The sequence below is a fragment of the Semicossyphus pulcher genome, unplaced genomic scaffold (assembly GCF_022749685.1).
Source record: "Semicossyphus pulcher isolate SPU_LCO1_2020_fin unplaced genomic scaffold, fSemPul1.0.p SCAF_15, whole genome shotgun sequence".
NCBI lineage: Eukaryota > Metazoa > Chordata > Actinopteri > Labriformes > Labridae > Semicossyphus > Semicossyphus pulcher.
Genome location: NW_027211659.1, coordinates 4908836 through 4920016, shown reverse-complemented (window position 1 = coordinate 4920016; position 11181 = coordinate 4908836). Strand labels below are relative to the sequence as shown.

The following is an 11181-nucleotide window of genomic DNA, read 5'->3' as shown; positions in this document are numbered from 1 at the left end:
GTGTTCTGTAAACATGTGACTCTACGCGTTTTTGTGGGTAATTTTAGCCACAGAGCCTCCGGCAATAAAGGACCAAGACGCCCTCGGTGTAAAAACATGTATTAAAATTTTATTTACAGACATGTACAAAAATATTGTCCCTCTTCCTGAAGTGTCCGCGGACCCTCCTGTTGGTCCACAATAAATACCAGTAGTGAAATAAGGGTCGGGGTAGGAGCGTGTTTGGGTGTGACATGTGAGAGGTGTTCAATCTCAGGGTGCTTGGTCTGCCGGGTTCATCACTCGACCCATGAACAAGATGGATCCTGAAATGGAGAAAACAACAAATTAAAGGGCCGGTTCGCCGATTTTCAACCTCAGTCCTATCGTGTTATCATGGGGAGCTAATGAAAAAAAAAAGGCAATTTCTCTGTGCCTTTGGAGGACGCTATCCGCTTCTCCAATGGGCCCTGGAGGCCAGGGAGCTTGCTAAACTACCCTTATTCAATCTAGGACGCCCGCCTCCGATGTCACGTCTCGTTTGAACTGTAGACTGCAGACCTGAAGGTTTATTAGACGAGCCACCGGTGTATTCTCGTCATGTTTCTGATGCTGTACCGCTCTGAGCCGTTGCCTGCAGCTAAACGGTAGTATTTCACTCCAGCGTCTCTCGCTGGGCCATTCCTTTCAGAGGGAGGGGCGCAATGCACCCTGGGTGTTGTAGGAATGTAGAATGGGCGAAACTACGAGCAACTTTCTCCACAGCTATGGCGCCAATTTCAAATATTATTGCTTCTATCGATTACAGAGAACACCAGCTTTGACTGACAGTGGCTTTTTCCAGGATTGAATTGCTCCTTTAAGTATTCATAAAGAAACAAATATTCACTTTATAAGATCATACCAATGCTTTTTTGGACATTTAAATCCCTTAAAGACACTATGTAAAGAATATTTTTAGCTGTTACATCTTAAATTTTCTGTTTTGCTTAGAAAAATTGTTGGACAGTGACCACAAATGTAAGTATTGTTTTATGCTACCACTAGGGGTCGCCAAACCTGAAGTTCAAAGTCCACATGTGAGCCTTTAATGCACATTCATGCTTAACTGTAGCACTTTAACTGTATACTGAATGCTTTTTTCCTACTTTCCAGACAACCTTTGGTTTCAACTTGTTTCTGTCTGGCACAAAAACTCATCAGCAGACTTAATTTTGTTATCAATCACAATGAACATCAAATATGAATTTACCTCTTTGTCAATGGTTGCATTGCCTCCTAATAACAGTGACTTATAAATATTAATGCATACTTGATGTTCCTGGTTTGGGGTTAGAGTTAGTCCACAGTGTAAAATAAATACCTGTGTTTATCTGTCGTAGAAGAAATAAGAACGGCCGGTCCGCCTTGAAAACAGGAGCACGGGATCGTTTGAGTAGCACCATAGCTGCAGGGATGAGAAATATGTTGTTAGCAACCTCATCCTCAACACTTATTCAATTAAGAGATACAAGAAGAAGAATCATGTTAAAGTGACGTGTAAGTAACTCCTCTCATTACCTGTAGCAGCAGCTGCTTTTGTCCCATCTTCTGTGACTTCTATTCTCACTTCATGGAAGGCATCAGACACATAAAGACTCTCCTCCACTGCAGGGAGAGACAAACTGTCAGCTGCCAGCAGAGCTACAGTAATCAATGTGCGACCTGCATCAAATTGTAAGTTCTGCTGTTTGTTTAAAGCAAAAATCAATACTTAAAATGAATTTTCTAATAACCTGATATTCCAGTGAAATCAGCTGCTGACGGGTTGAAGGCGTCACTGATGCCCATGGCGGGAAGCACTGACCTCAGGTTGAACTTGTTCTGCATTTTAAACCTGTGAACATACAAAACAAGTCAGTTAGGTGATGCTCAAAAAAGAAACTTATAAAAAGCCTACAAATGATCTGTAACAGGGCACATGATCCTAACCTAGGCAGGAAAATGTCCATCTTGGTTCTGCGCAGGCCGGTGTCCCAGGAGGCCACCTGGCGGGCGGTGAGCTGGGACTCGATGGAGGACAGCGGCGTCTTCCTCTCGCTGGGCAGGATCACCTGCAGGCTCAGCGAGCGGTCCAGGTACGGCAGCTCCAACACTGTGTAACGCTGATCCAACACTGTCCTGAACTGACCTGATGAGGAAGATTTGGGTTTGTACTCTGCGTTTACAGCCACTAAAAGCTTTCTATTTTAATTCCACTGTACAGGTAAAAGCCCAACTCTTACCGAAGCTGACCTCTGTAGCCTGGTACATCATGGGCACCTTGATGGCCGTCCCATCAGACAGGATAAAGGGCAGGTTCTGCGTGTTGGTGAACAAGAACTGCTTCTGCCAGACGCCCCTGAACGACACCTTGTTGACCAGGGCCATCTGCAGCCGGTGGCCCCACCACAGAGCCTCCACCTGGGCCTCCCCCGACCCTGACAGCTCCCCGCTGCTGCTTCCTGACTGGAGGAGCATCTCATCTGGGAGGTAACAAGGGAAGGGCAAAGTTTATTGTACAGGGCATGTTGTCTACTACTCTTAGAAGTCAGCAGTCTTCGGACTAATGTTCTGATTCACTGAACACAAGTAGGACATTTGTAAATGCAGACGATACAGGGGTTTGGCCAGGTGGCGGTACTGAGAGTAAAGTAGAGACAACTGTAACTTTTACCATAACATTGTGTAAGGGACAACAAACTTGCTATAAAACTGCTATAAGAGTTACAACTGTAGAAGATGAAGCAGTTGTATCTATTCCACAGACTGTCTAAAAAGATGGCCGACATGACAGCTCCCTAAAAGTGAAGCCAAAGCCTCTCTATCGCCCCCTGCTGACTGGCTGCAGTATAGCTCATAAAGCCCGCCTCCTCCATGTTAACAGATGGGACATGAGTCAAACTATAAAATCAAAATACACGTCAAATACATTTTTCTCAAACATGGTTTCTGTCATTATAGTTAGTTCTTATCATGCTGATTTACATCTAAGTGTTCATTTTTCTGACAAGTTTATTTTTAATTACTTAATTGATGCTGTAAAAAGGATGATTGACAGCTCTGTTGACAAATCCGGCTCCTGCAGCCGATCTGTTCTGGATTAGCAGAGTGGAGGCTAACTAAAACAATCACTACAGTCATTGAAGTTTCCATATCTGTGAGCGTCTGCTTCGGACCAACACAAGAAGCTGTTCTGCTGTTAAACACGGCCAGCGTGTGGGATCCTTGCTGGTTTTTTTCCGGTAAGTTAAGTGTGTGTTTTGGTTAGTGGAAGTAGCTACAGCGGCCCCACCCGCCGATCTCTACTGCGCAGACTCTGCCTCCAAATGACGTCAACATTGCAAGATGGCAGCGCCTATCACGGGGGCTATTTTGGCTTCAGTTTCGTATAATGAGAGCAGATGGAGACGCGTCGTCCATCTTTATTTACAGTAATTCATCTATTCCTGAGAGAAATATCTGTATCCTTAGCAACTATATCCTGTATAACTATAAGTATCATAACTGTTAGCATGTAGCTGTTGTATTAGCAGAGCAGCTATCATGGCTCCGTTATTAGCCCCGTCTGAAGATCCATTTTATAAAAGAAATAACCGTCCATTATATTAATGACAAATTAATATTAAAATTCTTTATATATGTTTTTTTATTTTTTTATGTTTACACAAAAAATATTATTTTAATTATTGTCACGATCACTGGAAACTCTGTGCCTGTCACCTCTTTAAAAGAGCAAATATTTGAATATAAAGGGGCCAAATTTGCGCAATGTCTCAATATTAGATGAGAAGCACAGTCAGGGGTGCATTTTAACTTTAACACATTTTCTGTCTCATATGCACAGATTTAGCACTCACAAAGGCCATGCAATCTCTGTGAGTTCGACTCTGAATACACTGAAAAAACAAATCAACGACATTGAAGATGCTAAAAAGTTCCACAGCAGCAGCAGTTTTTCTGTGGATTCACTGAAAGCAAACCCTTTAACGCTTATTTTATTCTTTTCCTATTAATAATATGGATTACTCTCAAATTCCAAAGCCCTCTCTCTTACCGTGGTTGTGTCCCGCTCGCTCCGGCTGGCTGCGAGTGTTGTTGGGCTGGCTGAAGTTGGCCCGCACCACGCTGGTGTTGGACCAGGCCGCTGCATGTTGGGTGAACTCGGTGAGGAGCTGGACCCCGCTCTGCACGAATAACGTGCAGGTCTGCTGCAGCCACATCCCCTGGCTGGCATTACTCTCGTCAATCTGCAAGTGCGTCAGGAAGTCCTGTACCTGAGCGTCTGCATGAAGGGAGGAGGACACAGAACAGGTCAGACATGGTGGTGCGTTATGAGGGGCTTTTGTACCGAAGTGCTGCAAACCACTTTAAACAAACTAATCCCCTTGTTGACCTTAAAGAGAAGCACTTTCAGCATCTGTCGTTCGTCTTTAACATCCGCACTGTACAAGCAGTGTAACTCACACTGCTTTCTTTACAACTACAATGTCTGCAACAGAAGAATCTGTACTTCAAATAAGCAGCGTCTTGCTTGTTTCAGCAGCAGCGTAACTGAGTTCGCACCACATCCCTGCAGGACTGAGCACAAACAAATGCTCATTTGATTTAATTTAACTTTGCTTAACTGATTCTTTCAGTCTGTTGAGCGCTGCAGTCCACAGGGAGCTTCTCATTTAAACACAGAATGATCCAAATGGAAGGCAAACTCAGAGACTCCCCAGACTAAACAGCCGTTATCATGAGCAGGAGCAGTCAGTTGTAGTTTGGCTCTTTGTCACGCTTACACTTCTTTCTTTCGGTCCTTCCTTTCTCTCAAGAGCTTTTTGATTGTAAGGAATATGCTGATTTTCCTCGCCAATGACCCTGTGTTAGTTTTGTCTGTATATATTTATGTCATGAAAAGCAGTCAATATCAGAAACGAACTAGTATTTCCCAAAAGCAGTCACTACCATGTGTGATTTCTATGGAGCCCCGGAGTGGCCATAGAATGAAAAAAACAAAAAATCAAAATGCTATTTCGAGGGCACGAGGTGGTAAATCGTGGCCTCGTTTTAACAAATCGTTCCCTCATTTTGATTAATTCTTATAGATTCTCGTAGCTGCAGCTGCAGATGTTGAGCTGGATGGGGACGGGGCACATCTCACCAGTTTATTGTGAAGAATTAATCAAAACGAGTTTAACAAATTGTTAAAATGAGGCCACGATTTACTACCTCGTGCCCTCGAAATAGCATTTTGTACACACAAGGTAGTAAATCATGGCATCGTTTAATTATTCTTTTTCATTCTATGGCCACTCCGGGGCTCCGTAGATTTCTATCAAAAGATGGCGTCTTTCTTATGCAGGAGTGCTGAACTTAAACTTGTAATCTCGAAAATCTCAGTTTCGTTCTCTTTGGCGGCACCTATGGTGATAAACAGTCATTGCAGGAGCACACTTCCCAGATATCCAGACAGTGTTGCATGTGTGACGTCCACGGTCGGCTCCGGTTGTAACTCTTGATTTTCCTGGCTGACGGTCGCTTTCCTTTTCAGACTGTTTGCTTCATCTGAGCGTCGAGTTTGTTTCTTTTTCTTTGGATTTTCACTTCTTTTTGAAGTTGTATCTGTAGTCATCCATCTTTTCTTTGTTTGTTCAGCCATAGTAGATAACTGTTTACTCGCAACACTTGCAGAGAGCGGAAAAGCAGCCGCTTAGCTCCGCCTACCCTCTCTGGCAGACCAACCACTGCTGGCTGATGGAAAACGCGTCACTAACTGGGCGCCGCTTGTGATTTTTTCTGCGAAAGTCGCCACAGACACCCAGTCTGTAATACTGCAAATGCAAAGGCTTTCATCAGAGAGATAGTGACTTAACAGACATTTATTTAAATTAAAATCTTATTATCACTTTAACAACAGATTGACCCTCGATTTTCTAAACTCATGACATTAGGGTTGGAACATTAATCGATGAACTGATTAGCTTAAAACTCATGTCAGAATTTCTCTTGTAGCTGATGGAAATAGTTTAAAAGTAAAAACTGACATACTTTATGCAAGTAGAGTCTTATTATATCACTCTCCTTCCCTGACTGACAGTTGTAATAACATTATGAAACAAACAGCAGCTCCCACTCTCATTTTGTTTGTAATGAAACACAGTGACCTCTCGACCCCGAGGCCGAGCTGCAGGAGTGGTTAATGAGATTAGAGCTGGTGTGGAGGCAGGTATTATGGCTCCAGACACCACTGTGCTCTGCAGGGCCCGAAGCAGCAGCAGCACCGCTCCACACCACCTGGTACCAACCGCACTGAGAAACCCAACACTCCTCCAGCCTAACTCTCACTGCATGAAAAGAAGCTAATGCTAAATATCAGAAATTTGGGATGAAGCGTACCGTTCACGTTGTACCCGAGCGTTCCCTCCAGCTGAGCCAGCGTGTTGCCTCTGGCACCGAGCTGCAGCAGCCCCAGGGACAAAGACACGCTCACTGGCGACACGATCAGGTTGGAGTTGTTCTCTGTCTCGGTGAGCGTGTGGTAGAGACTGACGGCGAACCTGGTGTGCAGCTCGCCCATGCTGTCCTGAAGGCTGCTGTCACACTGGCTTCTCTCCACCAACCAGAAGCAAACGAAGAGTGAAGCCACGGGCAGGCGACACATGACCTCAGTGCTGCAGGAGGGGAAGAGTCCTCAGGGTGCAACAGGTGGCCCAAAACACTAAATCCTGTAAGCCCAAAACCACTGAGGTCAGTGAGGTCAACCAACAGGAAACAATACACTTTCACTGGAATCTGCACCAGTGTGGTAATAATATGACAATATTTCAGTATCATTTTACAAATATCTGACTGATTGACAACAGTTTACATAAAGTATCTGATGTGATGCTTAAAAAACGAACAAAATTAACTACATAAACATCAGTTTCATCCTTTGATACACAGGCTTTGCAAGTATATAAACAGGATATAAACAGAAATATAATCTTTTTATAATCGCCCTCATCAGGTACATTGTGCATCATTCATAACTCCCTACAAATATAGAGACATGACACTTTGGTTCTTTGTTCAAATTATGTAAACTTTATGGGAAAAGTTAAAATTAATTTAATTTCTTTTATTGTAAAATAAAGTTTAGATGACTTTACATAAATTATATCTATACTTATATAAAGCAACACAGAGTGGCATTTTAAGACATATCAATAAACATAAACATAGTCTGCAATACGGCTGCAGCGGCAGAAAAGACTAATTAAGACATTATTATGAATTATTTAGCCACTTGTGTTAAAAAAAAATGTATGTGACTGTAGAAAGATTCACAATTGTCATATTTGGCAAAGTTAAACTACACCATTTTAAGGTCATTGTAGAGACCTTAGACCTAGTAATGTTTCATCACCTCCTGTGCAGTGCAAATATCCGCTAGCAGGGACAGCGCTGGAAGCTACATTTACTCAAGTACTGTAATTTAAAAACTAAGAGGGTATTTTTCTTGAGCAATTCAACTAAAAATAAAAATGTAATTCTACTTTACAACATTCACTTCTTTACATAAACATCTATAGAAACCCAACAACAGAAGCAGATCGGCTAATAGCTCCTACTTGGCCAACTCACTTGGGGCATCTTTTCTGCATAGTTAACACTTTCCCTAAATTCCCTTTATACCCTTGATGTCAGCAGTTTGCTCATGATACTTAATTTATACCTTTCTTTAAGTTTAAGATGAATGCAGCTCTTTTACTTCTACTTCTACTTTTTAGCTTCATCCACTGAAGTAAACGATCACTTGTTACTGAACTGCTAAATATAGATGCAACTATAAGTATCCTACTTGAACACTGAATCCTAAAGAGTGCCACAGACTCTCTACATGACTTTAGTGGTGACTAAAGCAGCTGTGTGTCCTACCTGCAGACAGGTGAGATAGTATCCGTGTAACTGCAGCTGTTCTCTCAGACTGCCTCCAATCATTCAGCCTCTGCAGGGAGCTGTGTGCTGTCTGTCCCCGGCTGTCAGTCACTGTCACTGAGTCAGTCCTCTGCGGTCCCCGGCCGTCTCTGCTCTCTGCTCCGGTCCTCCGGTCGTCTGACCTGAAGCAGTCTGTAGTCATAAGACCGTGTTTAAAGGGGAACGCTCCGCGCCGTGTTCGCGGTCTCCGTCGGCGATGTCCGTACCACTCGTCCGGGATTCCTGCCTCCCCGGGGCTATAAGGAGCCAGGCAGAGGGAGGCATGTCCCTGACCAGCAAATCCCAAACCGGGCAGAGGGAGGGAAAAAAAACAACACTCACACGCGCGCACACAGGACGTCACTCATGCATGCACGTTCTGTGAAAATATTCCTGCTGCAACTAATAATAACACATTCCCACCAGGACGAAGTCATTAGGCCTTGATTTATAGATATATATATAAATATTGAATATTAGAAAGATCGTTAATAACATAAAATAATATAAAGATTAAAATAAGGCCTGAGATTCCTGCTTCCTTACCGAAATTGGAAACTTTTTGCACACCGGAGCCTCTGGGGCTGCTTCTTTAGTCGATAATATTACCATAAAAATTGTAGACAGTTATTTTTTTGATTTAACAGTTTTGCTTCCATTAAAAATATAGCTAATAAATGATTTATTTAAATGCTGTGAGCACCATATTTGTAATTCCATTCATTTACAGCCCTTCCAGCAGAAAGAGTGTAACAAAGTGCTGTATAGGTTGCCTTTAGTGGAGAAAACATGATACAATACTCTCTAGAATGCACTAATATGCACTTAAGGGTATCCCATAGTGAAGAAAAGTCGCTTCTATAATGCCGTTCCAACGGAAAAGACATTAAGTGCAACCTAGGGTCATTTTTTTGGGGGGGGGGGACATGATGAGGTTCCCTATAGGGCGCCATTTCAGGCTAAACATGATAGAGTGCCCTCTAAGATACCCTTCCAATGGCGAGGGCTGGATAAGATACGCTTTGGGGTGCTCTTCCAGTGGAGAAAACGTAATAAAGTGCATTTTAAGATTAGTTGAGATGCACTCGAGGGTGCCCCATCTTGTAGAGAAAACATGAAGAAGTGCCCTCTAGGTTGAATTAACGAGATAGAAGGTCCTGTAGGAACTCTTCCAATGGGGAAGACATCGTAAAGTGAAGTCTGGGGTGCCTTCTATGGAAAAACATGATGAGGTCCCCTCTAGGTTGCTCTTCCAGTGTAAAAATGTAATAAAGTGCCCTTTGTGATGCCCCTCAAAGGGTGGAGAATGAATAAAGGGCAGTCTGGGGTGTTATTTCAGAGGGAAGAACAAGATAAAGGGCCCTGTACGGTGCTCTTACAGCTGAGTAAACATAATAAAGAGCATTTTAGGGAGATAACATGATATAGTCCTCTCTGGCGGGCTCTTACAGTGTAAATGTAAATGCAAAACGTAGCCAACTACATTAACAGAAAGTATATGAGAAATAACTCTTTGGGGTAAAATGATTCTTATGGCATCAATATTATTACATCATGTTCACATTTATTGTACTTTTTGTTGTTGTGATAATCTGAGCCCTATAGAGCCATTTGAAGATGTAAAAACACAGTTTATAATAGCTCTTCTCAGGCACACAGACTAACATATCTGCTCTTTTAAACAAGTTATTTTGCCTTTTGTTGTGAGGATTAAAAGACATCTCTGCTCTGAGCGTCACTGCTGCGTCAGCACTTCTAATTGGTATCTGTGAGGAATGTGGACGCACTCATCGTGGACGCCAGCTTGTGGTGAATAACAGCATCTCAGACATCAGGAAGTGTTTTATTGATGCAGAGTACAGACACGGGCTGCAGCATGAAAAAGCACTAAGACACACAGTTGTTTCCCTCTTAAAACTTGTTGGATCCACTGAGAGAGAACTAGACTTAAATGTGTGAATACAGAAAGTCTACAGGCCACATGCTAGCATGCTAATGTTGATGCTTTGGCTACTATGTTTATCGTCTTAGTGTAGCGTCTTAGCATGCTAGCACAGCACAGAGAACAGCTGAGGGAATGTTATTAATTAGTTATTAATTAGTTAGTAAGTTTTTGACCTGATGATGGTGCTTTATGAAAAGTCAGAGGAGCATCGAAGATGGAAATAATAATTCATCCTGACATGAATGTAAAATCAAATCACATGGCAGTGCATCCAACAGATATGGAGGTATAAAAAAACTAATATTTACCTCATGTTGGCTTGAGTATTCATCCTCTGGGTACCATGAATGACACAAAAAATATGATGTCAATCCATTCAGAAGTTGAGAGGTATTTGATACAGAACTCCCACTTTCCATGAAATCCCAGTAAAAGATCAAAAACTGAGGCAAACTGAGGAATCATTTATTCCATTTGGAGCAAGGGCGGGCCCGTTAAACACCGTCACATGCTGTTCAGCAACAGTTCCTGCCAGGGTGCCTAAAGAGGCGCCAGGAATCGCGTATTTTGCTTTCAAAGGTTTTACATAAAATGTAAGTGCAGCGCAACATGTTCAATATGTAAAAGAACCCTTGAGTTAAAAGCTAAAGTTGCTTGGACTGTTGAGTGTTGTCCCACTGTCAGATCACAGACTGCGTGAGGGCTCTGTTGCGGACTTTACAACGCCAAATTACAGACTTTCCGTGAGACTGCATATCTGCAGACTTTCCTGTGGGACTTGGTGAGGTATACAAATGTGATTGTCCAGCCCCCCCCTCCCACTAAATGTAAACAAATGTTTGTACATTGAAGTAGTATTCAATTAAGTTTGAACAAATGTAAACAAAACAAGCGTGGACGATGAAGGGAACCGCAAATATGCACGCCTGACGCCATTCAAGTCCCTGAGTGTTTAGTGCTTAGGCTTTAGGGTGGAGGTTGGGATCGGGCCGGATTCTTCTTTGGTGATCCGGACTCTGACTTGAACTCTGGGGACTCGAGACTCGACTCAGACTCGAGGTTTGGTGACTCGACTACAACGCTTCTCACTAGACATCTCCTTAATCTCAAGCCCTTTGATAGCAAAAACAGTACTTACTGTGCCGTGATAAAGGAGCAATATATAGAAAGAGCACTCCTCTTTACTGCAGGAAAAACTCTGTTTATAAGCACAGAATGTTTATGTATTAAAATATCCTTTACTATGCCCTTATCATGGTCACTTTCACTGGCTGTACAACTTACACACCCAC

The 11181-nt window shown here is 42.7% G+C and overlaps 1 protein-coding gene across 1 annotated transcript; it reads right to left on the bottom strand.

Moving 5' to 3' along the window:
* Positions 1-252: 252 nt before the first annotated feature.
* On the bottom strand, positions 253-7968 carry serpine3 (serpin peptidase inhibitor, clade E (nexin, plasminogen activator inhibitor type 1), member 3). Its single transcript, XM_069663417.1, is given in 10 exon segments — positions 253-305; positions 1343-1426; positions 1540-1626; positions 1755-1855; positions 1951-2149; positions 2244-2483; positions 4055-4282; positions 6382-6671; positions 6673-6710; positions 7906-7968. Coding segments are annotated over 10 exon segments (1383 nt in total).
* Positions 7969-11181: the final 3213 nt, after the last annotated feature.